General features: G+C 46.6%; 1 protein-coding gene across 4 annotated transcripts in view; it reads left to right on the forward strand.

The window, feature by feature from the left end:
• The first annotated feature begins 2,972 nt into the window (after window positions 1-2,972).
• CARNS1 (carnosine synthase 1) overlaps window positions 2,973-27,525 on the forward strand; it is a 33,359-nt gene continuing 8,806 nt past the window's right edge. Inside the window, exons 1-6 of one of the 4 annotated variants that reach the window (XM_033159224.1) lie at window positions 2,973-3,332; window positions 14,366-14,385; window positions 15,332-15,584; window positions 15,892-15,981; window positions 26,239-26,726; window positions 27,022-27,223. In XM_033159224.1, coding sequence (XP_033015115.1) covers window positions 14,380-14,385; window positions 15,332-15,584; window positions 15,892-15,981; window positions 26,239-26,726; window positions 27,022-27,223 — 1,039 coding nt within the window. In that variant the 5' untranslated portion in view covers window positions 2,973-3,332; window positions 14,366-14,379. Of the gene's footprint in view, window positions 3,333-3,553; window positions 3,628-9,075; window positions 9,160-14,365; window positions 14,386-15,331; window positions 15,585-15,891; window positions 15,982-26,238; window positions 26,727-27,021; window positions 27,224-27,525 lie in introns of those variants that run through there. The other 3 variants (XM_033159203.1, XM_033159209.1, XM_033159216.1) reach the window with 3 other exon arrangements.

A 27,525-nucleotide genomic window follows, 5' to 3' on the forward strand; every position in this document is an offset into this window, starting at 1 on the left:
CAAAATCATAACTTCTTATGTACTATTTTATCCTAACATTGCATAGCTAATACCTATTATATTCACTGATTTCACTTCAAATGTCCAACTTTTCGCGTTGTTTCAAATAGTCTTTAAATTTCTTCCAGTCTTCTTGCACCTTCTCCTCCCTCTGGTCTCGGAGCTTCGCGGTCAGTTCTGCGAGTTCCATATAGTCAATTAACTTTATCTGCCAATCTTCTACTGTCGGGAGCTCTTCACCTTTCCAATTTTTAGCAATCAGAATTCTAGCAGCTGTTGTGGCATACATAAAAAACACTCTATCTTTTCTGGGTATCTCATGATTGGTTACGCCCAGCAGGAAGGCCTCTGGTTTCTTAGAAAAGGTGTTTTTCAACACTCTTTTAAGTTCATTGTAAATTTTCTCCCAGAAGACCTTAACCTTTGGGCACGTCCACCACATGTGATAGAAGGTACCTTCCACTTTCTTACATTTCCAACATTCATTACTCAATCCATGATACATCTTTGCTAGTTTAACTGGTGTTATATATATCATTTTCATAATGTTCTCTCTTAAAACATTGCATGCAGTAAATTTGATACCTTCCCTCCACAGCCTCTCCCAGTCCTCCAACATGATGTTATGACACACATCTTTTGCCCAATCAATCATTACAGATTTAACCATTTCATCTTTTGTATGCCACTCTAGCAACAAGTTACACATTCTGGAAAGGTTTTTAGAGTTCGGTTCTATTAATTCTGTTTCCAACTTAGATTTCTCTACTTGAAAGCCAATTTTCCTGTCCAACTTAAAAACCTCATTTATTTGGTAATACTGCAACCAGTCAGTAACATCCTCCTTAAGTTGATCATAACTTTTCAACCTAAAGCTTTGGCCTTCTTGTTGCAGTAAATCAGCATATTTTGGCCATTTTGCAGACATGTTAGGTCTCTTATAAGCCTTGGCCTCTACTGGGGATATCCATCTAGGGGTCTTTCTCTCCAATAAGTCTTTATTTCGGATCCACACCTGATACAAGGCATTCCTAATTATGTGGTTTTTGAAAGCCTTATGGGCCTTAACCTTGTCATACCAAAGATAAGCATGCCAGCCGAATACATTATCGTGTCCTTCCAAGTCCAACACATCCGTGTTATCTAGTTTAAATCAATCCTTTAACCAGCAAAAGGCTGCAGCTTCAAAATAGATCCTTAAGTCTGGCAGGGAGAATCCACCTCTCTCCTTAGAGTCTATCAGAATCTTATATTTTATTCTAGGTTTCTTCCCCTGCCAGATAAATTTGGATAAGTCCTTTTGCCATCTTTTAAAACAGTCCAGCTTATCTATAATCGGTATCACTTGGAATAAAAACAGTATCTTTGGTAGCACATTCATCTTTATGGCCGCTATTCTGCCCATCAGGGACAACTTTAACCTAGTCCATATCTCTAAATCTCTTTTAACCTCATTCCACAGTATTTCATAATTGTCCTTGAACAGGTTTATATTCTTTGGAGTCAGATTCACCCCTAGATATTTCACCTTTTTAACAAAGTTCAATCCAGTATAGTCTTGCAATTTCTGTATATGCAATGGTGTCATATTTTTTGCCAACACTTTTGTTTTGGCTTTGTTCTGTTTGAATCCTGCTACTCCACTCTTGTGAACTAGAACCTGCTACATTGTGTGCAATATGTGCTAGCTGTATACACGTGGGACCAGGTGGTGAAAGATAAAACTGTGAAGCCAAAAAGGTCATGAAATGCAAGAGGAACCTCCTGTAACATTTCTGTGCAGAACTGGAACTCCCAGTCTCGAATTTGGTTTTTAGCCACCCACCAGGGGTTGTGGAACAGGCGACCTTAGGTGTTTTTGTGCCTCCAGGGGCGTAGCTAGCCGCTGGGCTGCTGGGGGCGGCAAGCCCAGCGGCACCCATGGGGGCGGGGCGTCGCTCCGTGCGCATGACGTCATGACGCATGCGCACGGAACGCCTCCGCGCGGGCCAGTTGGCCCGCCCCTCTCCCGCTGCGCTCCGTGAGCGGAGCCGTCCTGGGGAAAGGAGAGGGGTTGGGCCAGCTGGCCTGCCCCTGTCCTTTCCCCCGGCCGGGCTCCGCTCCCTGAGCCCAGCGGGTAGGGAGCGGAGCGGCGTCGCGTGGGAGTGGTGGGAGGGGCCGCCGTTCGTTCCGTCGCCCCGGGACTGGGAGCAGCAGCGCTGCTGCTCCCAGGGCGACGGAACGAGCGGCGGTGCGTGGGGGTGACATGCGGCGGCCCCTCCCACCACTCCCCACGCACCACCGGTCACCCTGGGAGGAGCAGCGCTGCACGGACGGGGTGCTCGCTCGGCCGAGCGAGCACCCCGTCCGTGCAGCGCTGCTGCTCCCGGGGTGACGGAGGGAGCGGCGGCGCGTGGGAGTGGTGGGAGGGGCCGCCGCTTGTCACCCCCACCTGCCGCTGCTCACCCTATCACTGGGGGCGTACCGCCCCTCCCCAGCGACGCCCCTGTGTGCCTCCTTTTCTTAGGCATGTCACTGTGGTGGTTTCTAATCTCCTGGGTCAACCATGAGTAAGCCGCTCCCTCCATCCCTCTAGATTGTTGTGTGGCTAACACCCTCCTTGGAGGAAGGGAGCACAAAGGTTATAATGGAATAAATAATAATAAAAACGTGTGCCTTACGCGCCCCCCAACCTTTAGGAAAGCCACTTCGGTTGCCCATCTGTAAAATGGGCATAATAAGATTTGCTTAACCCAGGGAGAGTGAACGGGCTCCTCACCAAGAAAGCACTTGGCGTTCGTTAGAGGAGGGCTACAAAATGGTTAGCAACAGCCCCGCGTTTATCTGCCGCACGTCATGGGAGTGGATGGGCTCTTTCAGCAAGAAATTCCTCGGCTCCGGCCCCCCCTCTCCCCTCCCCCGCACGGCGTCTCCCCCCGCGCTAACTCGGGTGGAACCCCTCCCACCTCCGCTTTGCATAGCACTCCTCCGCCACCTCTGCGAGGCGCTGCCAGCCCCCTCGCGCCCATTACGCTCCCGCGCACACCCACCCCAGCGCTCACTCGCTCCCAGCCCCCGGGAGCGCCTATCTGCTTCGGTCAATGGCTGTGTGTGTCTCCGGCGCTGGCGAGTGCCTGCCCGCCTTGCCCCGATGCTCGATAAGCTGCCTCGCCTTACTGGGCATGCCCGCTCCGTTTCTATATAAAACCCGCCGGAGTTAATCCCTGGACATTCCCCGGCTCCTTCCACCCCGCCCCTCGCCATCGGACTGCGCTGGATCGCGCCGCTTGCCCGGCCTCAGCATCGCCCGAAGAGCTGCACGAGAGCTGCGGTTGCCGCTGCGCTGCAACAAGGTAACGTGGGGGGAGGGGGCGGCGGCGGCGGCGGCGGCGGGGGTGGACGTTGGGTTTCTCTCCCAGCCCCGGGTGGGTCTCGGGCGCCTTTCCCGCCCGGAGTGAGGCCCGGATCGGGGGGTTGGGGGAGGGGGCGGCGCTGGCGCAGCCTGTTGCTGGAGAGGACGGGGAAGAAAGGGGGTCGGCCGGGACCACGTGTGTGTGTGTGTGTGCACGCGCGGGGCTCGCTTGAAGAACTGCGGTGCGCCTGGTGAGCAGGACGGACGGAGCGGGAGTCATGCCATTCCCTTCTCATGTAAGTCTCCCCTCGGTTACAATGGACCACCTGGAATTGGTGCAACCTGTTTTTATTATGCCTGCTGCTGCCTGTTGTTGCCGCGCGAGAAACGCGCGGATCGCCCTGCAGGTCGCGGAGGGAGACTGGAGACGGGAGGCGGGTTGCTTGCGGGAAGCACAAAGCTGAGGGACGTGCAGTAAGGCTGCTGCTCTTCTGCCTGGCGGTGGGGGGCAGGGAAAGGGGCTTCTCGAGCGCCTGGCGGGGTCCCTGCTTGACCCGAAGTCCCGCCCACACAGTCCGTCTCCGCCAATCGCCCTGCTCCTGGGCGTCCCCCCCCCCTCCTTTCCTTTTCTTTTTTAGAATTGGCTGGGGAATAAAAGCATCAAGTTCCTATAGACAAAAAAGGTTGGGGAAGGCTAGGATCCCCAGCTGATGCAACTGGGCACTGGCTTCAAGGGAGCCTGCGGGCATCTTGATGCTTACACTGGTGTAGGAATATCGGCACGCGAAATCGTCGCCTGTATTTTTTTTCTCTTTTTGCTCGATTAAACGGTCCGGAGTAACAACGCCCCCCCCCCACCGCCCCACGTCAGTTCTCACCTCCCCTTGAAGATTGGACGCACTATTTCTCCTGCACATAAGCAGGAGCTGAAATGGGGGGGGTATACATTCAGAGCCCTCCCTCTTTCTCCTTGGTGTGTGCTAACAAAAGGAAGGTGGTGCTGGGAAGTGCCATGGGCTTATGCTTAGAACATAGATGGCAGGCAACTTTCTGCATTCCCCATGGGAGTCTTGGAAAGCTTGATTTGAAAAGAAGGAAGTTTCTTTTGGCATTAAGTGAGATACACAGAGAGAGAGATAATTTAACACAAATACACACATGTTATATGCACAGAGAGAAATTTGAAACAACCCTGGAATTCTTCCCCTTTACTAAAATTGGAAGCCAGCTGTGCAGACTTTGCGCCATGTACAAGGGCCCCACAGTCGTCCTCTACCATGTGGCTAAGTGGACTTAGGGTAGGGGATCAGAAGCCCTGCATATGAGCCATTTGATCCATGCCACAGCCCAGGCTCCATGAAAGATGTGCCCTTGCCGTAATCCTTCCTCAGTGAATTTGACAATGTACAGGTATTTCTGTTTATTGTTTTCCCCATGCCTGTGGCCTAATTTCCCCCAACCAGATCAAATAGATAGGAGACATCTTTCCTCTTCCGGCCAGTGAGTTGAAGACCTGCCAAGCGAGTTCTTGTCTGTGAGTCTCCAAGCCTGTAGCAGTGGGTGCTAGGGGCAGCGTGGCACAAGAAATTAAGGCAGCAGTGAGCTTGGAGAGAAGGCTGGGAAAGTGCAGCGGGTGGGGAGAGCTTCTGCTATGCACGCCAAAGTCCCAGGTTGAATCCCTGGCATCTCCAGGTAGATCAGGGAGAAACCCTGAAAGATGTAGAGTTGCTGCTGGCCAGACAGTTCTGAGCTAGACAAACCAAAAGTCTGACTTGGTAAAAGGCAGCACCTTATGTCCCTAGATGCAGCCCCTACATAAAAGTCCTAAAGAACAGGAGCGCTCCATGGGTGTCTCTCCTCAGTGAAGCTGTTGGGTCTGCAGGTAATGATTGATTAATTATATTACCTTGCAGTTGCCAACTGTGGGGAAGCCATTCCACTGTTTATATGTAAACCATTGGCTGTAAAGTATCCCCATGTGGAATAAACTAACACAATAGGGATCTCTGTCTTTTCTTCTTTGGCGATCACTCCTAGCTGAGTAAGATTGTCTTCCATGAACTTGGTCTCCGATGGACTTGTTAACAGCATTCAGGAAGTGATAGAAGTTTGTTTATTTAGGGACTTTATATCCTTCTCTTCACCACATGGTCTCGGGGCAAGTTGCTGATCGCTACACAGAGCCTGGCGTGCTCTGGTCCATGGGGTCACAAAGAGTCAGACACAACTAAACGACTAAACGACAACACAGAGTAAATTTTATTTTTTATTTTTTTAAAAAATCACAATATACAAGTTCCTTTATTAGATGAACACAATGCCACTACTGTGCTTTGAGGGCATCATCATCTGTGAACCCTGAAATTGGGGTCCCCTCCAGACCTTTTGTATGGTTTTGTAGGGCAAACTCTGTGTTTTGTAGGGCCCCCCAAACTGAGAAATTGATACATGAATCTGGAGTTTGTGGTTAACACCCAGAAATCCAACATTATCCACTTCACTCTCAAATTTCAGGGTTCATAGTTAGAGGTCCCCAGCATTGGTGCCCATTGCATCTCAAGTTCTCTCACCGTGGAGACCCTTCTGATGTTATCTTGGGAGGGAAATGAAATGGTGCCTTGTGGTTATCACACCCCAAGGAATATGTAATCTCAGGTGAAAAAATATATTAAACTTTGGGTGGTGGCACTGTTGCATCCTGGGAAGGTAATATTGGGATGACACTCCCAAAAAAGGTTTTAGTCAGTTGACCCCCGTGAAATATTTTCAAGGAATGGTAAAGTATATTTAAAGCACTAACTTCATTAGAACAACTAATGAACAGCTAATTTCGTTACCTCTTACTGTGAAACAATGAAATTGACATTAAAAAACCAGTTATAACATATTGCTATAAATTTTAAGAATGGTAGCAAAGGGTCCTATAATAGTGAATAATTCACATTCCCTTGGGTGGTAATCCTGGTACATCAGTCAGCCTGCAGCTATACCTTAAACAAAATTAAAACAGAAATAAAGTAGAAGTAACTATGAAAGAAAAATGCTGTCAAAAGTCAAGTTTCTAAAGGAAACTGTGCTAAGTAGGCAGCAGATCAGTTATTCAAGCATCAACTCTGATTCTTAAGACAAGCAAGATGGAGTCATGGACCGTCCTAGGTAGCAACTGTTGCTAATATTTGGATATGCCTGCAGTTATAGCTGGTGGCCAACAGGAGAAGCTTGGCTTTGCTGCAAGGCTTGTCCAACACATTACTGTACTGCTTCCAGGGGTTTTATTTGAGGGAGGGGGGTTAGGCATGGTCCTTTCAGTGGGTCCCCCTCAATGCACCTGCCGCCTCCTCTCTATTATTGCTGGTACCCATTAGTTTGCCTCTCCCTCTGGGTCCTAGTACACACCATCACATAGAGGGGGAAGACAAAGCATGGTCCTGCCCTTTTTTCTCACCGCTTGCCTGGATAGGGCAAGTGAACAGGCAGCAACAAAGCAGAGGAGCTGGGCTGTAAAGCTCCAGGGATTGGGAAGGGACTCCCACACCTGACCGTGGCCCTGGGTTTGGCCCCAGGAATTTCTGTGGGACCAAAGGCAACCTACCCTTCACTCTTGCTCTTGCTAAGAAATGACACCCTAATGAAATAATAAAAAAAGGAAGTAGGTGTCCTCTACATAGTGGCATTCTTGACTTCATGAAATAGTCGACAGCAGTCAAATAATAGACACTCAGTCCAATGCCATTCCAAGTCCTAGATGCAGGCTTGAAGAGCCAATGATTTTGCAAGTGGAGCTGAAATAAAGAACGGTCTTTCAAATAATTAAAATCCAAAGTTATTTTTCCTCGGACAAGTACTCGGATTTTTACTGAATCTACATTACTCATCACATGATAGCTGCAGCCAACACTTTACACAAAGTTGTTGAATGGTCGCAGATCATTCCCTGTTTTCACTTTAGATAAGAGGCAAACAATTGAGAAAGCTGCTGATAAGCCAGTGGTTGGGAGCAGCAACTTACCCCTTGCCTGTGGCAAGCAAGAGGCACCTCCAGGTAGTGTAGCTTTTTGGAAATCATAAAAAAATGCTCTCCTTTTTCATTCAGATAATTTCCAGAGGGGAAGTTGGGTTAGCCTGTTGGAGCAAAATCAACAAAGAACACTGTGGTGCCTTAAAGACTAATCAATCTATTGTGGCATATGCTTTCATGGACTAGAGTCCACATCAGCAGATGCATAGCAGTTCAGAGTGTCACCTTAGGATTGGGGAGATACCCAGGTTCAAATCCCCCTCAGTGGACAGTTTTGGGGCAGTCACAGTTTCTTAGGCTAAAATGTGTGTGTGGGGGGGAACCAAGTACTCCATCTTGAGCTTGAAGAAGGAAAGATGGAATAGAAATGACACAAATAAACTTCCTAAACATGGCATGGGGGGAGAGAGAGATGCAAATATATACACACTATACCTTTAAAGCACCTTTGAAGCACATTCTTTTCCTCAAAGGATTCTGGGAACTGTAGTTCGTTAAGGGTTGCTGGGAATTGTACCTCTGTGAGGAGTAAACTGCATTACCCAGAATTCTTTGAGGGAAATAAGGTATTCTGAATGTGCTTACAGATACAGTGTGTACACAACCCTAGTTTCATGCAAGTGGTAAGGAGTGGGAAAGCAGGTGACAGACACAGAGAAAAAGGAAAAAGAGTCTCTCTCTGCCTACTGCCATTATGTGACCCTTGTCAGATAACACTGAGGGAATGCAACCCTGGAAAGGGGACAAAAAGAGTTGCCCACCCTTGATGAACAGGCGCAGGCTGCATAAGCATAGGAGGCTGCTTTGTGGAGTCAGGTGTTAACCTCAGTTTGTTTACCCAGTTTTTACTTGGAATTCATTTGATTTGAAGTAAACCTTTGTTTCCAGCCGCACTGCAGATGTGACATACATGCCACCAACCACCAAGTTACACCAGCACATTACTCAATGCCAGTTTCCCAAACAACCAATTTATGAATTAGGTTTTCATAACAATGAAACGGCAAGCTAAAACTTCTAATATGAATGTTTTCCATTTTAAGGAGAGATTCAAACACATCCCCAGATGGTTTGGGAAAACCATTCAGTCTCCTGGTGGTCATTTAAACTTAACTTAGCTCGATAAAGTAGGCTTAGGGCAGTTCCAGACTAAAAGCACACCTTGCATTTGGTAAAGTGAGTCAATATGTGTGGTTTGTCACCCAAACTCAGAGATGCCAACGGACAATGAAAACTGGCCTCATCTGCTCTTCGCAGCAGGTTGAGCAACAGGGGGGGAAAGGGGGAAATAAATTTTTAAGACCTGGAGATCTCATCATGATAACCTGCTAATGTCAAAAGCTTTGTGGGGCCAGTAAAAAAACTGTCAGCCTTGCTGCCAAGATCATTTGCAACCCATCCAGTTTAATATGCCTGGCAGGAAAACAGTAGATGACAGTCGATGATGTATCATACTCTGTGTCTCATACAGGGAGAGTTCATAAATCCTAAATACCATTTCCTGCCATGAGCAGGTGTTTGCTCACCTAGGCTGCTGTATTGGGAATGGCTACTCACTGTGGTGGAGGGCAGTACACTGCTTGCTACATCAACCCCGTAGAGTAGTCCTCTAGTAACAGGTGACATTCCTTCCTTCCTTCCTCCCCTCCCCTCCCCTCCCTCTCTGCTTGCCACCACCTGTTTAATGTCACCTAGGGCAAGGGGATTCCCACTGCCTCAAGGTGGTCTATTCAGGAGTAAAGGAACAACCAGCTGAATTCCAGCTCCCCTGCTTGGCCACCTCAGCCCATCTCCTCTTCGGATATTCCAGGTACTTTAACAACTAACCGAGAAGGTTTAACCAATGCAGGGGCGGGAGGCGGGGACAGCCAGCTCTTGAGTGTGTCCAGAAATTCACAAATCCAAAACAGCGAGTGTCCAGAATCAAAATGAAAATCAAACAGCACACCAGGATGTTGGTCTAACCCCACACCAGGCAAAGCTAACAGAACAATGGTCTGGCATTGGTGGCAAGAGGGGCAGCAGACCACATGGACCATGCATTTATGGTCTTTTACGCCAAGGTGGCTTTGAGTGACAGGTTGCTAAGCCCAGCCAATCATAGGATGGCCATGCACTTCAGAAAGGAGTGCTTCACACTTCTGGGAAAGTTGAGAGGTGGGCTGTAAACTGCTGCCGGATTTGCCCACTTCTGCTGTGAGGTGACACTGATGTGTCTTGGAAGACGAGACGTGACTTTTCTGCCTGGGTGTAATAAAGAACTGGGCAACCCCAAAGTGACAGGATGGGGTAGGGCAGAGCCACACTCCACCGTTCAACCATTTCTGTTCAAAGGGAAGCATGCGATGGCACAACCCTAAAATAACCGTAACACAGGGATGTTTGTGCTACTGCAAGAGCTTCCAGTGGGAAATAAATTGGAGTTAACACCAAACTTCCGCCAGCTAATGTGTAAACTGCAGTTCACCTTTCTTAGTAAGTTCTGCAGCAGCAAAGCAGCTGCACAGTCCTGGCAGAAATGCAGGTGACATTTCCCCCAAAGTCTAAAGGGATCTATCCCTTAAAACGAAGCCTGACTCTATGCTCCCTTGCCTCACCTAGTGAACTGATAATTAACCCTTGGGCTTTCAGTGATTATTTAGCTGTCAATTCAAACTGATATTCTTTGTAGTAGGTAACAGGTTCTCTTGACAAAAATCACACAGGCAGAATTACTTCTTCCTTTGTAGATTAAGTTCAATATGTGTGGGATTACAACTCTGCTTTTGCCAGAATACCCATTTCACATAGTTCAATTTAGATTAAAATCTTACTAATGGGCCCCAGTTTTTTTTTTTAAAACTGATTAATGGATTTACTAATGAATTAATTACTTGAATTATTGAAGACTCAAGTAATCCTTTCTACCCTAGCTAGACTTGGAAGCAAGATTTTGCCAAATTTAGAGCACTAAGTAGGTAGAGCTTCAAGCCTTAATTGATTAATTGGTGAGATTAATCAACTAAAGCTTTAATCACAGATTAAAAATTGATCCCTGATTCATCAGTGGGACTCACAGCAAGTGAAGACTCAGGGATTTAGGATTTAAAAGACTTGCTGCTGTAGAGGCCGTATCGGGGTGCTACTGCTCTTCTCGTTGCTGGCGATTGTTGCCATTACTAAGGTCAGCAGACCAAACATATAAGGCATCTTGCTGTGTTCCTTTCTAGATTGTCTATCCATTTTAAAGCTATAATTACACTGTCGCTTGGGAGAATTCCACATTCAAAGATTTGATGGTGACCACATGAAAGGAATCGTCTACCGTCAGATCAGTGGTAATTTTGTCCATTAAATTCCAAGGTACCAGCCCTGCTGTAAAACAGTGCATAGTGTGTCATGTTGCCAATCTGTGGAAGGGTGTGGCAGCAGCATGGCACACCAGGCATCCCTAACCGGGGATGCTCCAGATGTTCTGGACTACAATTCCCATCATCCCCAACGAGTACAATTTCACTGGTGCTGTTGGAATTCAAGTGTCCTGTGAGTAGGACTGCAACCAATACCTTTATTGTGGGATTCATCATTGCAGAGATACGATTGCCTCTGGCTTATAAGAAACCTTGGAGCTAGAGTTGATGTTTTTATTGGTGGAAATTACCCTACATGTTTGTTAATATTCTTCCAGATTCTGATTGTTTCCCAGGTACTTCTTTAACATATCTGGATGTATGGGAGTAGCATCCAAGAATAGATGGGGTGAAGAGGGAAAGTGATGCCTTACAGGCTAGGGGAAAGTGCAGTGGACCAGGAAGTACTTTCCCCCCTGCATGCTGTTTCAGCTCACATCCTCAGTGGCTCTCATGTTACCTACAAAGGGAATGGGGATAAGTAGTCTCCATGTGCCTAATAAGAATATTCATAAACAGAATGTGGCAAAGAATGGGGAAGTCTAGCTGTTAAAACCTCTTGATCACAGCAAGCCCATCTGTTAGGGAATGGTTATCTCAAGCATTAATGGTTGTTTCAGTAGTTATTTAAATCAAGAGTTCTCAATCTCTTGGGACCTGAAGACATATTTGGAAATTGCAGTAACTGCTGTGGGTGCCACAGGTGATGCTCAGACCCCACCTCCCTCCAAACAGGTAAAACTGCCTCCCCAAAATACAAATAAAACTGGCATTGCAGGTAAGTCCCTGCCAAACACAAATGCCCCTGTTCAAAATAACAAAAAACGGGAGGGTTAAGGGCCATTTGTGAGTGCCATGGGCACCACATTGGAGATCCTAGGGGTAAACTAATAAGAAGTAGATAAGCTGTACAAGCTTTGTTGTTGTTGTTAAATGACATCCTTTTATTTTATATTTGAATAATTGCTTTGGAATAGCAATTCAAATTGCTTCTGGAGAATTTGGTGTTTAGAAAAAAATTGAACTACCGGTAATATCCCAGAAAGTGGCTTCATCAGATCATTAGCTGGGTTTTGTTTGAATGGTGATGTTGCCTCAAATGGGTATGTCGGAGGAGCTTATCTAGAACCTCTGAGAGCCAGGAAACAAATGCGGGAATCCTGCCTTAAATATATTTGTCTTGTTGCTTGGGCCATAGCAGTATTGCTTACTATCAACACATCCTTCCTACGAATCAGGAGGAGAAAGTTGCTCTGTGCCAGAATGACTTAGCCAGTGGTACCTTTCCCCTCATGGACCATTTGAAAATTGCTATGACGCTTATATATTGCTTAGTCATACACATTTCTAAGGGTGCCATAGAATTCAAATTGTAATACAATAAAATGCAATATAAGAAATACAATAGGCAATAAAAATACAATTAGAAAACAAAATGACTACATAACGTGGACATGCCTCAGACCACCTGAATGAAGCTTGTGGACCAGACAGTTACTCCAGAGGATGCAAGAAACACTGGCTTAAGTAAAAGCTGTTAGCCACGTTGGTTTCTTTTTGAAGCTAAAGGTGGATATATGTTCCTTAAACAAACAACGTGTAGCTACATAATGACTTTGTGAGACAGGTTAGGCTTCTGTGCAAAGGAAGCTGCAGCTGCTCAAACACCTTTGTCTTCAAAATTATTAAAGGCACAGGAACCTTGTAGTAATATTGAAGCTCCGGGTTGGGGCTACTGCCAGTTACCAGCAAGCGTATAAAGGTGATGACTGTGTTTGTTGCACAAAAAGGACTAGATGACCTTGGCACCATGATGCAGTCTTGCAGGAAAGCATCATGGAGGGTTAGAGGCCAAGATGAAGCTTGCCTTTCTGTAATAATGTGCTGCTGCTGATATACATTAGGGAAATGGAGAAACTCGCATCAAGTTAACTTTCATTTGCACACTTCATTCGCAGAGCATTTGTGCACAAGTGCCATACATTTCCATCTATAAGACGCCCCCATGTATAAGACACCCCCCCCTGTTTTTGGGGACTCAATTTTAAGAAAATGAGGGGAGATGGCCCAAAGTTGTTGAGCTTCTCCCCGCACGCAGGTGCGGGCAGGAAACACTCCCTAGATCGTTTCCCGCATGCAGCGGCATCGGGGGAAGTTGTGCTCCTGCCAACTGGCTGGCTGGCGGGCATGCCGCTTCTCTCCCCCCCCCCCATGCCACTATCCGTGTATTGGATGATCCCAGTTTTTTCACACAATTTTTGAGTTAAAAAACCTCGTCTAATACATGGAAAAATACGGTATGTAGAGATGGGTAGGCAATAAGGCACATTGAATTTTTCAAATTCCAAAAAAATGAGGGGCGCTAAAAAGTTGTACCATGACTTGGGAATTTAAAATATATTTTGGTTAAATTAATATAATTTATTTTTGTTTGCTAAGTAAAATGTGTGTTAAATTGCATATAAGAAATTAAAAATGATTGCTAAGTACTTGTGGTAAACATGCCATGTTTACACTCCCCCGTGGTCCTTTCTAGCAACCTGCCAGCCTTCCCTTGGGTCCTGGGGCAATTGTTATCTAGCGCAGTGTTTTTCAACCACTGTTCCGCGGCACACTAGTGTGCCGCGAGATGTTGCCTGGTGTGCCATGGGAAAAATTGAAAAATTCAAGAGAATTACTTTATATATAGTCAATATAGGCACAGAGTTAATTTTTTTAACATTTTCTAATGGTGGTGTGCCTCGTGATTTTTTTCATGAAACAAGTGTGCCTTTGCCCAAAAAAGGTTGAAAAACACTGATCTAGCGGGACAGGAAAGCCACTGACAGACCAGATAAATGGAGGCCTTGCATGAACCTTCTGAGCCAGCAATAGTAGACCGAGGAGGAAGGGTGGGTGAGCATGTTAGTTTAATCCTAACCTCATCCCATGCCCCCTTAATCTTCTTGAATAACTGGGAATTTCACAGCTCACTGATCCCCAGGGCACTGCTCAGAAAACAGCCTGGCCTGTATACACAGAGCAGGGCACTTGCCTGGCACCAAAACACACCCAAAAGCCCAGCACAGAGCCCCAGGCACATACCAGCTGCAAGTGTTTTCTAACTGTCCTCTCTGTGCGAACCTTCATTGTGGAATAGGGATGAGCACAGCACTGTTTGATTGCTGTCAGTGCTGGTCAGCTGCAATCCTAAACACACTTACTAGGGAGTAAACCCTGCTGAATGCAGTGGGAAGCATACGTGGAGTTGCCTTGCTTAAAACTTACAGCCTTTGTTCTTTGATGTGCACACGCAAGACAAAAATGGGCATTGAAAAATCATGTAACAGATTGTCATTTCTTAAGTAATCGAATGTTCTCTTTTCAGTATGGGCTAAAGATGCATGATTGATTTCAAGATGGCAAGTTAAAAGCCAGATATCCTCTTGCTCATGGGTGTATTGAGGGCAGCAAAATCAGGCAGTGTAGTTCCATTATAGCTTCTCCCTGGCCCTTGCACCTTCACAGCCGAGCACAATAAAGTGTGTCATTTCACCATTCATAATCCCCCTTGGAGATGGGATAGCCCTGAGTCACAAGCAGTACAAAAATATATTCACATATCTCTTTTTTCTTCTTTCCTTGCAGCATCTTCACCCGGAATGATGGTGAGTCTAGCCTTTCTTCTCCTTGCACCTTATATAGCTCCCATTTGGACCTTATGGTCCCTCTTTGGGGAAACTCAAAACAGCAGTAATTCGAAAGTGCAGCATATCTGAATTACTGTTCTGTAACTCCCTGAGGATGAACCAGCAGAGTACAAAACACATTGGTTCAATAGTCCTTTTTGTTTTCTACTCTTCTGGGGGTGTTTTTGGTTTTGTTTCCAGGTACTTGTTTGTGAGATCCATTTTTGTTGAACTCCCTTTGTTCTGGGCAAAATATCCTCCTTTTTTTGTCTGTCATTGAGACACGTTTATTTTTGTAGTGACTAAACAACATGAAGAGAAAAACCTGTTAGGTGTAGTCTGGGCGACATCAGAACTTAGCTAGTACCATCTTCCCTTTCTATGTGAAAATTCTTCAGTTCTCCCGTGGGTTCCCAGCCTCTTTAGTCCTCCATGACACTGAGGATCAGCTACTCAACCAGCCAGTGCCACACTGCAGCAACAGACCCTTGGGCATTATTGTTGTTAAAATGTCTATACCACCCTTCATCTGTGGATCACAGGGCAGTTTACAATATATATAAAAAGTAACATAATAGCAAATAGAAACAATAACCCCCCACAGTTTAAAAGACCATAGATCAGTGATGGCCAAACTTGGCCCTCCAGCTGTTTTGGGACTACAACTCCCATCATCCCTAGCTAACAGGACCAGTGGTCAGGGATGATGGGAATTGTAGTCCCAAAACAGCTGGAGGGCCGAGTTTGGCCATCACTGCCATAGATAGTTTAACTAGCCAAATGCCTGGAAAAAGAGCGATGTTCTCCACTGGCTACTGGCAGGAATGATCTTCTCCCCATTCCTTTGGTGAGATCTATGCTGCAGCTAAGTTCCTTCTCCTTTTCCAGGCCTATTTCCCAACCCTTTGCCTTTCTCTTTCTGTAGCTGTCTCTGGACCAGATCCACACTGAGCCACCTCCAACTCCCAAGGAACTGGATTGGGCAGAACAGGGGTTTCTACCACCCCTGAGCCCCTTGCGCTGTGCCTGGCGCCGGGATGTGCCTCTGGACTGCAAGATCAGCCCTGAGGATGCACAGGCCCGGGCCTGGACGGCTTACTACTATGACCTGCTGCAGTGCACCTTGCAGCAGGAGGGGCTCCCAGAGACAATTGACCACACCAAAGAGCCTCGAACAGGTGAGTCCTTCTTTGGCTGGAAGGCTGCCCTTTCTCTCCTTTAACCTGGAATGTGTCAGAGCGTCCGCACTAATGGTAAATGTGAGAGATGGATCACATGGTGGCATCGTCACCGTTTCCACCTCAGTGCTTCATCTGAATCCATTTGCAGAATGACTCTGGGATATGGGCTGTGATAAGAGAGCAGAGTTAATTACCATGATTCTATCTTCAAATTCCAGCATGTGGAGTTCATGGAGCTGGGACATTAGGATTCCCAGATTTAGTATGAGGATCAGGTCACCAATTCATTTCTTTTCTTTCCCAGGGTTTGGACCATCAGACATAACCATCTGTGTCTTGGGCTCTCCCACTTCATACTTGTCTGTGCTTCTGGAAGGTGGCAACCAGTGTCCTGGTGAGTTCCATCCTAATGCCATAGCCAAAAGCCTTAGGTCGTCTCTTTGCCTTGGCCCTGCTGGGTGACTCACTCATCCTTACCATTTACTCATGGCTGGTGAAGTACTGATGAGTCCAGTGGTGTCCCACCTCACCTCACCCAGCAGGACCACTAGGTTAAAACTCCCACAAGCAGTCAATGAATTTCCAAAGCTTTGCCTCCCACTGAAGCATCTTGCCAGTAAGAGGCAACTAGCCTTATTCCCTTTCTCCTCAGTAGAGGAACTGAGCAGTGCTTTCCTCTAGAGGCAAACCAGGAAATCTGCAGAGGGAAGGAGAGAAGGTGCTGCCTTTTTGCTTCCTTGCCACACAGGCCCTTAAAATCCAGTGGAGATGGTCACCCAAGGTGACACCATTTAGCACATTTGAAGGTCACTCTGGTGAGTCACACCCCATTTTTTGTACATTCTCCTTAAGGGAAGGGAGCTAAATGTCATTATCTTTGGTAACCAGGAGCAATTAAACTCCAAATTGGGGGGAAGCTATCTGCGAGGGGCTACCTGAAGAGGTTGCTTGAATCCTCAAGTCTTGACTGGCTGCTGGCTGGGATACTTACTACTATTTTGTTTCTGAAACAGAAGCTGTGCAGCTTGAATTGTATTGAACCAGAGCTGTTTACCGTTTTGAGTTACCATACAGAGTTCCACCCCAGCTGGTGTCTGCAACTGAATTTATCCACTTCCTTTGGGGTTGATTTTTTTTTCTTTTAGCTTAAATTTCATCTTCAAGAACTTTTAACTCACTGGATCGCTTCACTTACCTGCATGCCAGCTGAAGGCACCTGGAATTAACTTTTGTCACAGCAAGCAGTTGTCTATACCTGCTAGGGCTGGGCGATAACTGGTTTTCAATATTGCAATATATCACCAGCTAAACACCGTGATATATTGATATATCATGATATCTGAAATAAGGAATTACACAGAGGCGAACAGGACAATGTCCTGGCAACTGCTACTACTTAATGGGTCTAAAACTGATAAATGATGATATTATCAATCACCTCATGGTCACTTTCAGCAGCAGGCAAGCCAAAATGCATTCAAATGACACTTTTGGTTTGGGGCTTGGCTACCAAATGGTGGTATTCAGGACAATCCAAAGTACGGCAATGAGTCATATTGAATACAAATAATCCGGGACTACCAGCAGGCCTGCTAAGTGGCAGAATAAACAACGGGGGGGGGGAGCAGCATCCTCCTCACAGCAGGGGCACAATAATCAGCAACCTGTGAAGCCACACTATGACTGTGGGCAGGGGGTGGCAGAAGTGGCAGCAGCCTGTGAGGCCTTGTTATGGCGGTGGCAGTAGCAGCAGCTTGCAAGCCCATGTGGTGGTGGCAGGAGACTGCAGAAGCAGAGGTGGACTGCAAGGCCTTGCTGAGGCAGGCTGCCACAGCTTCTGCCACCACCTCCCACTACTGCCAGAAGGACTTGCAGGCCGCCACCACTTCTTGCCACCATGGTGAGACCTTGCAAACCCTACTGCTTGTGTCACTACGAGGCCCTGCAGGCTGCCACTACTATTGTCACCATCTCCCATTGCTGCTGTAAGGCGTCACAGGATGCCGCTACTGCCGTTGTCACCTATCACTGCCGTGAGTCCCTGCAGGCCACCTCTGCTGCTGCTGCCAAATGCTGTCGCCACTGCGAGGCCTCACAGGCCAGTGCCATTACTGCCACTACTTTCCGTCACTGCCATGAGGCCTCATAGGCTGCCACCTCCTGTCATCACCGCAAGGCCTTACAGGCTGCCACCATTACTGCCACTGCCTCCCATCACTTCCTCAAGTCCTCACAGTCCACTGCCGCTAGTGCCTTCACTATCACCACCACAAGGCCTTGCAGTCCGCTGCTGTTTCTGCTGCTGCTGTAAGGCCTTGCAGGCTGCCACTGCTACTGCCGCCATTTATTTTATTTTATTTTTTATTTTTTTGCTGTTATGAGGCTGTCCTGTTCGCCTCTGTATACAGTAGTTCAATCCTTATTTCAGACATAGTGGTAGATTGCAACATTTAGCTGGTGGTACTATGAGGTTTAGCTGGTGATATTGTGAGGTTTAGCCACCGATAACATTTAGCTGGTGAGTTATTGCAACATTGAAAACCAGCTATCACCTAGCCCTTAAACACATTGTGATTCACGATATATTGCCAGCTCAAATATTATGAAACAATTATCATGATGTGAACTTCAAACCAGTTTTGCACAATATACCTGCTTAATTCTTCATGTTTTGTCAATTTATTATGGAAAAGTTGCATGTGTTTAACACAATTATTCCCTCAAAACTGTACATTGGTTCAAACTGACCGGCTACATTATGAAGGTACTTTAGGTCCCAATGATTGTGACAGGCCAGCTGGCAAATAGTGAACTGGGGTGTTGACTATGTAGCTGAAATAGGACTACAGAGATATAAGAAGGGAGTGTCAGCATGCTCAGAGCAAGCCCAAGGTTTGCTGAAATAGAAAGAGAAACTTCAGGGGAGGAAACCCTAAGGGGACAAAAAATGCAGTCAGCCCAGTGAGGACTCCATGTGCTCAGTAACCCTTCTGAGTGTCTGGGTGTGGATAGGGTGGAAAACCAGAATGAGGAACCATGGAATGGAGGAGCTTGAAAGAAGGCCTGGCTGGCTGGCTGGAACACTGAACAGCAGCACTTCACACTGCAGCATTTTGTCGCAGGTCACAGTTGTATGTACAGTGGTGCCTCGCAAGACGAAATTAATTCATTCTGCGAGTGCTGTCGTCTAGCGAAAATTTCGTCTTGCGAAGCACCAACAGGGGAAGAGCGGTTTGACGGGGGGGGGGGATCGCGAAATTTTTTCGTCTTGTGAGGCAAGCCCATAGGAAAATTCGTCTTGTGAGTCAGCCTTCCGCTAGCGAATGCCTTTCGTCTAGCGAGTTTTTCGTCTAGCGAGGCATTCGTCTAGCGAGGTACCACTGTATTTTATTCATTTGATTGCAGTGCTCTGGTTAAAAGGGACAGAAGTGGGGTTTTTTATTTAAAAAAATTAAATACATAACAGGAGCTAAACTTTGCTTCCTCCCATCAATAAGTTCTGTCCCTTTTCCACTGTGGCTCACTTGCAGCATATGAGCTGGCTAGAAGGAAATAGTCTCAAACAATGGAGTATAGCAAGTTAAGACAAGGAAGGGAAATGTTTTTGCTTTAAAAATAGACTTTCTTAATAGTTCAGGGAGACATCCGAATGAAATACCAGTGGATCTCTTGTCGTATCTAGTTTGGCTCAGACTGCGGACTCAAGCCATATAAATCAACAGTATATTATTTGTACCCAACCTAATGCTGCCAACTGCCATCTATAATAAAGGGTTACAGTTTTAATATGTCACAACCTTTTGTTCAATACTGCCTATTTCACCAGAAGCATACTGAGGTCTGGAAAGTGTTGTTTGCATACACACACGTACACACAACCCACACACTGATGAAAAGGAGTCTTTAAAAGCAAGGCAAAGAAAATGGAAGAGACGCAATACATTATCAGGAAGACAGGCAGTAGTATTTTTCAAAAGGATGAAGGTAGTTGTTTGAGATCTCCATTTGTATGTATGTACACTTGTCACAATTCTGCCACTGGTAAGCAAGTTTTATAGCAGTTTTGAAAACTTTTAGAGCAGTTTCAAAACGGTGGAACAAAAGAAATATATAGAAAGTGATTATTCGCTCATATTCCTTTTGAACTTTTAAAATTGGCCTGATTCTTGCTGCAACAAAGTGACATGGTTCTTGCTGCAACAAAGTGACATGCTGCAACAAAGTGACATGGTTACTATGCAGAGCCTGTTGTCTCTTGCCACGGAAACAGCTGTGAGAACCATTGCAAAGTCTTATCACTCTCCCCCCCGCCCTGGCCCACCCATCAAGTTTTATGTTCATCCTGGTAGCTCTCACACTTCACATAAGGTTGGGGACTAATAGTCAAGCTCTGGTGTCATTACACTTTACATGTAATCACATCATTAGCATTCATGGAATTAATTAATTTAATACATATTAATAAATAAAACTACTGTTTATACCTAACTGTAGAAATAAAGAACATGATTATACAAAGACTTATCTATATAATAACACCTTAACGTTGCCAAAATTGTCTTGTTTCAACCACAGTTTATACAGGTGCAAATAACATTCTGCAGCCGAGGGATCAGTTCCCGTTTCCCAAGCTTCAATTTTATTTGGAACTATGGCATGTGGGGAAATGGTTAAATATTCTTTCCTCCTCCCCTGGCTGCATCTCCAGTCATGATTGCCTTCCCCCTCCTCAATTGCAATTTAGGGTGGAAAATAAAATAAATGGGTATAAAGGCAGCACCATTTGGGAAAGGGAGGGTTGATTAAACTGATAGAGTGGGTTCCTAGAGAGGGGAGATGGACCATAGAGAAAGAAATGGTTAGAGCACAATCTATAGAGGCCATTACCAAACTGTAGGCTGGAAGGACTGGATTATGGGTTACCTACGCCTGAGGAAACGGTGCAGCTGTTCCATTGTGAAAAAAAGTAATGGAAGCTGACTTTTTGATCAGTGGCATGCAAAAGCCCTGTTAAAAACAAGTCAACACTATGCTCAGCATAGAGGCAGTTCCAGAAGATGGCGAATTTGCTATCACAGTTCCTATACAGTGGTACCTCGGGTTACAGACGCTTCAGGTTACAGACTCCGCTAACCCAGAAATAGTACCTCGGGTTAAGAACTTTGCTTCAGGATGAGAACAGAAATCGTGTGGCGGTGGCACTGCGGCAGCTTGAGGCCCCATTAGCTAAAGTGGTACCTCAGGTTAAGAACAGTTTCAAGTTAAGAACGGACCTCCAGAACGAATTAAGTTCTTAACCCAAGGTACCACTGTACAAACAAACGGCAACTTGATAGATAAAAACAAACTATTGCTCTCTCAGCCTTATTGAAGTGACATGTGCACTGGACTGGATCTTTTCCCCCAACCCAGTGAAATCGGATTTAATCATGACAAATTTTGATTTGTATATCCGAGCCAGCAGTATAATTACAGTGGTACCTCAGGTTACAGACGCTTCAGGTTACAGACGCTTCAGGTTACAGACTCCGCTAACCCAGAAATAGTACCTTGGGTTAAGAACTTTGCTTCAGGATGAGAACAGAAATCATGCGGTGGTGGCGCGGCGGCAGCGGGAGGCCCCATTAGCTAAAGTTGTACCTCAGGTTAAGAACAGTTTCAGGTTAAGAACAGACCTCCAGAACGAATTAAGTTCTTAACCTGAGGTACCACTGTATTGTATTTACAAGTACATTGTAACAGACCACTTCATTACAAACCCAGTGCCTCAAATTCATCAGAATGCTGTCTCTAGCTGCAATCCTGTCTCAACCAAGCTATCTGGCTGTGCATGCTTCTTAGAGACTCTCTTGGGCAGCTGCTGCGCTGTATTCCTGGCATTCTTCCCGTCTCTTCTCAGAGGCCGAGACGGGCTGGTGGTAACCAGAGCTCTCGTGGCAGCTGAGCTGCTCAGATTTCCCACTGGCTAAAGTGCATATAGAAGAACAGGGCTGGAATAAACCAGAAGGTCAACTCTCCAACCTCCCACACCAAGGCACAATCCCTCCACCCATCAGCCTCCCATAGGGCTCTTTGTTCTGATCAGTGAATGCTCTGGCAGCATTTCTGCTGGGATTCCGAGGGCTAATTCACACTTTAAAAGTGCCGGATTCTCAATGGCAGAATACACATGCGGCATTGGGTTCTGGGAAAGGATCAGGTCCCATTTCTGTGTTCAGGGCATGGAAATCCAGCCTCTAAAATGCACACAATCTGCTTGCAATTAAGACTTCCATCTTATTTTTATGTTGTTGTTTAACTAGAATCCCCCCCCCCCGTGTGTGTGTGTGTGTGTGTGAGAGAGAGAGAGAGAGAGAGAGATTGTTCAAAATGTAACCTTTATTTTGAATCCAACTGGACAGCTCCCAGCTGCAGGGAAAATTAAAGGTGTGGTTTATAGCAGGGCGTATCCAAATACCCCCCCCCCTTTTCATGTTCTGAAAGTGCTGTGGTTTCCTAGAGATAATAACTAGCCCAACCTATGAGCATTTGTAGAATTGAAATTATTCAGTTCTCTTTCCCAGCTGACAGATACAAGAGTGGCTTCCGTGACCTAGTAGCTTTCAACCATCTATCTGCAAAGAAACAGATGCAAAAGTTTCTAGGGAACGGGGCACTGCTAAGGTGGCAAGGAAATGAGTCTTAATAGTGGAAAGGTCTGCACCTGAAAGACCTCTAGTCCTGCAGTCCAGCTTGATGTCCAGAGCCCTCCATAGTGATGAGAGGGGCTCCTTCCTACTTTACCTCCACTCCTCCCTGTGTGTCTTAATTCTGTGTGGTTCGATTCTGCAAGTATTGTCATGGTACGGGAACGTGGTGACCTCTGTACAAAGACAAGGTCTTCTGTGCTGTCCGACACATGTACATTGAGAATTAGATTTGCCCAGCGTAGCCGCTTATTTTGGTACCAGCTAAAATAGCAGTTCCCAACATGGCTAGTGAATCTCAAGCGTAAGAGTGTGACACGGGTGGGAATAGCTTTTTCCTTCTCTAGTGCAGTTGTTGCCCCAACAGTTAGGGGAGGGTTCTGCATGTGCTGCTTCCCTACAGCAGCAGAGTATGAGGAAAGGGTTTTCCCCCACCCCACCCCTCTGTTTAGGTCTTCTGACAGACTACAGTGCATGTACAAAGAAAGTAGGGTTACATGTGCTGTGCTCATTCAGCCTCTCTGTGTTAGGCTGACTGTAGAGATTCTACAAATGCTGAACATACACACAGCTCCCTTCCTGCAACTATTGGGAATCCTGAGGTTCCACGTGATCAGTTTGGGAGACTGGAGAGTAGGAACTGCCCTTTAGAAGGCTGTATCTCAGTGGCTAGAGCATCTGCTTTGCATGATCCCAGAACCCACACTGAATCCCCAGCATCTTCAGGTAGGGCTGGGAATGTCCCCTGTCTGAATCCTAAAGAGCTGTTTCCAGTCAGTGTAGTGACAATGTTGAGTTAGATGCAACAGTGGCCAGGCTTGGTATAAAGCTACTTCCTGTCTTCCATAATAATAATAATAATAATAATAATAATAATAATAATAATAATAATATTTATACCCTACCCTTCCCAGCCAAGACAGGGCTCAGGGCGGCTAACACCAGGTATAAAACAATTGATTAAAATACAACTTAAAAGTAAGATTAAAATACAACATTAAAGTGCAGCCTCATTTCAGTAGAAACTCAAATCAAAAAACCGTTCGGGGAAGAAAGCATCAAATCTTCACCAAGGCCAACTATCCAGACTGGTCCTACATGGGCTAGAAAAAAGCCAGGGAAGTCCCCAAATAGGAGTTCCATCACAGAAGGAAAAAGGAAAGAGGGGGAGGGGATCAAGCTGATTCCAAGCCAAAGGCCAGGCGGAACAACTCTGTCTTACATGCCCTGTGGAAAGAAATCAGATCCCGCGGGGCCCTGGTCTCATGAGACAGAGCGTTCCACCAGGTCGGAGCCAGTGTTTAAAAGGCCCTGGCTCTGTTTGAGGCTAATCTGACTTCCTTAGGGCCTGGGACCTCTAGGGTGTTGCTATTTATGGACCTTAAGGTCCTCCGTGTGGCATATCAGGAGAGGCGGTCCTGTAGGTACGAGGGTCCTAGGCTGTGAAGGGCTTTAAAGGTCAAAACCAGCACCTTAAATCTGACCCTGTACTCCACTGGGTGCCAGTGCAGTTTAGAGGTAAAGTGAGGGCTGCATGCCTCTCACAGTGCTGCTGGCGAACTGAAGTGGAAAAGGGCAAAGTTTCCCTAAGGCCACATTCACACCTTACATTTAAAGCGCTATGATACCACTTTAAATAGTCATGGCTTGCTTCCCCCAAAGAATTGTGGGAGGTGTCATTTGCTAAGGCCCGCAGGCATGGCCAAACTTGGCCCTCTAGCTGTTTTGGGACTACAGTTCCCATCATCCCTGACCACTGGTCCTGTTAGCTAGGGATGATGGGAGTTGTAGTCCCAAAAGAGCTGGCGGGCCAAGTTTGGCCATGCCTGGCTAAGGGTGCTGAGGGTTGTCAGGATGCCCCACTCCCCTCCCAGAGCTACAATTCCCAGAGTTGTTAAACTATAGATCCCTCTTCACAGTGAACTCTGCCATTGTAGCTTTGGGAGGGGAACGGGTTCTCCTCTCAGAAGCCTTAACAAACTACAGCTCCCAGAATTCTTTCGGGGAAGCCGTTTCTGATTAATGTGGCATCAAAATGCTTCAAATGTATGGTGTGAATGCGGCCTAAGAGTTAAGAACTCTGCATCCCTTTAAATTAGATTAGGTATGAGGGACAGTGGATATGCCTCAGGTCACTGCTGCCCGAGGTGAGACATTTCTGAAGGATGGAGCAGCTGCGTTACTGCAAGGCACTTCTTTGGAGGTGAAGTGGGTTATAGTGCTGCTGTGTGAGGAAAGGTTTTCTCCTCTTGGCCTCGCCGCCGCCAGAGTATGAGAATTTGGTTACAAAACTGGAGGATTTTGAAGCTCTGTCTTAATGAAACAAAACTGATAATCTGACAGCTTGGATCCAGGTATAGCTGCCTTAGAAGATACGAAGTCCTTCTCCTGGCTCCCAGTGCTATGGGTTAACACACACATATTATCTCAGTAAGGTAGAGTGTGATGGTAAAGAGTTTCTCTTAGTTTACTTTTACTTTGCATGATGAATATCTTTTCTGTGGGTCAAAGGAAATGCCTCACCCTTCCATCTGTTGCCATTGAATTGGAGGTAAACAAAAGGGTGTGGCTTTAGTTTCAGATAGCCATTGAAGCATAAAATGAGAAACCAAAACAGAGAAGCATATACATATAATAGCCTTCAACTTTGTAAAGTAATGCATTTATAGTTGAAAGTTTTGTCTCATCTAAAGATATCTTCTATATATATATATATATATATATATATATATATATATATATATATATATATAATATATCTTCTATATTTTGGGCATGCTCCCCTCCTCAACTTTGGATTGAATACCGCATTACTGACTAGTTTTGGACAGTGGAGCAACCCCTCAAAGATTAAAATCCATTAAAGATTAAAACTGGGTTGTGTTCCAAAGAGGGTGACCAGAATGGTGAAGGCTGGTTGAGAAGGCTGGGTGTATTTCGCCTGGAGAAGATTAAGGGGAGACATGATAGCAGTTTTCAAATACCTGGAGGGCTATCACACAGAAGATGGAGTAGACTGGTTCTCTGTTGCTCCAGAGGGTGGAAATTGCAAGGAAGCAGATTTCAGCTAAGCATTAGGAGACATGTCCTGATGCAGTAAAAGCTGTCGGGACAGCGGAGCAGACTTGTCTTATGAGATGGTGGGCTCTTTCTTCACTGCAGGTATTTAAGCAGAGGCCGGACAGCCATCGGCCAGGGATGCTGTAATTGCATCTTGCACTGCAGACTCTGCAGTGGGGTGCACTAGAAGTCGTCCAAGTTCCCTGTCAAGTCTGTGGTTCTAGAGCAGGGCTAGACAACCTCTGTGGCCCTCCAGAGGGTTGTTGGGACTTCAAATCCCATCACTCCCTGCCTGCATTGCTAACAGAGGTGATGAGCGTTGTAGTTCAGCAACATTTGGAGAGCCACTGGTTCCCCCAGGCCTATTCTAGAGGGTAAAATTTGTCTTGTCATCTCGGTAAGCCCTAAAAACACTGGCATTATGAACAGACCCAGTTTTGCTAATGTGATATAAATGGAGCATTAGTGCCACTGGCTACTGATGGGGAGGAAATGTAGAAGAGGTGCTAATGATGTCACAACAGATGATTCCATTTCCTTTCCCCTGTTCAATCTCTCCATTCATTGGTGACTTATGGGAAAGCGTGACAGAGTAACACTTTCCAGAGAGCCACAATAAGATATAGTCCTGCTTAGTTGGCTCAAAGGCAGTTGTCGGGGCAGATAATCAGGGTGTTGACTGCACCGAGAGCATGTAAGGCGCCAAGTCTCCCAGCTGCTGCTGCTGATTACTCTGACGCGACTGTCGCGCAGGCTGCCGCATTTTGGCAACCCCACCCAGAACCTTGAGCAGGGGAGACATTTTTTGCCACCCTGGTCCAGCTCAGGGCACGTTTCTCTGCTGTATGAGTCTTATCTTGCACACGCTCATGGGCTGGGTTTGCTCTCTGCCTTCTCCTCCCCAGGTAACATGCTGCTGTGCCTGTCGCCAGCCTGGCTCTCAAAGGCACCATCAGAATCCCACCCGGGAGAGTCGTCCTTGCTGGTCTTCAAGGCCGTGACCTTTGAACTTGGCGGCCGCACAACCCTGGAAGAGTTTGCACCCCCGCGCCGTGTCACCTACTTCACTGGCTGCTTTGGGCCCTGCAAGGTGCAGGGCCAGTCGGCGGCAGAACTAGCCCGAGACCTCGATTGCCCCACGGGGGGCTCAGGAGAGCTAGCTCGCCTGCTGGAGGACAAACTCCTGACTCGCCAGCTGATGGACCAGCAGGCATGTGTGGCTGTGCCCCCCACCCTGGCCTTCACTTTCAAGCGCCCGCTGCCTCTGCGAAGTGTGACAGAGGAGCAGCGTGTCCGCATGGTGGAGCTGAGCGGCCGTGAGGGGCAAGACAACCTGCTGCAGGAGGAAATAGCAGCCTTCCTGCAGAGTGGCGCCATGGAGTCCTACGGCCAGGTGAGGAGCCCTGAACCTGAGATGGAAAGCTACAAAAGGGAGGCTTGGAAAGGTGCGTTATTATACAGCAAGAGCAGTGCACTTCTTGTATCCAGGACAGCTGGATAGGCAAACTATGGGGCAGGGGTGGCCAACTGATGGCCCTCCCATCAGCCCCAACTAGCATGGCCAGTGGTCAGGGTAGGTGCAACTTGCAGTAAAGCAACATGTGGAGGGCCTCAGGTTCCTCACTCCTGGAGTTTGAGCCAAGATAACCCTCTGAGCCTAAGTGTTGTCTCTATTGTGCTTCCTATAGGTGGTGGTAAAGCCATCAGGCTGGCGCTGGAACGGAGCCCAAGCTGTGTCATTCCATGCTAAGTCAGAACAGGGATGCGTCCTTCAAGCTGTTCTCACGCTGCTGGAGACCCTGGAAGAGGAAGAGAGCATTTTGCTGGAGGCCTTCATTCCCACTGCTCATGTGGTCCGGCCTGGCCCTCCTGACACGAACGGCTCTCCATGTAAGGGATATATTTTCATCCCTTCTCACTGAGGTCGGTCCACATAATGAACTGTCCTCCAAATTAGCGCCCATGATTATGATAGTTTACTCCATAAGTGAGTCTCTCCCATTGACTGTGCTTCATGTCATCTCTTGCCCACTCAAGAGCACTTGAGTTGCCTTGCACCAACTATTTCCTAAAGGGGTCAAAGTGGGCAAAAGATGGCATGGGTAGGTTGTGGAGGCTACCATGTTGGAATCTGATAATCCTCCAGGATCATGTTGTATTGTTGATTGTACTCCAGACTTTGGGCCTCTTCT

The sequence above is a fragment of the Lacerta agilis genome, chromosome 1 (assembly GCF_009819535.1).
Source record: "Lacerta agilis isolate rLacAgi1 chromosome 1, rLacAgi1.pri, whole genome shotgun sequence".
In the NCBI taxonomy this organism is placed as follows: domain Eukaryota; kingdom Metazoa; phylum Chordata; class Lepidosauria; order Squamata; family Lacertidae; genus Lacerta; species Lacerta agilis.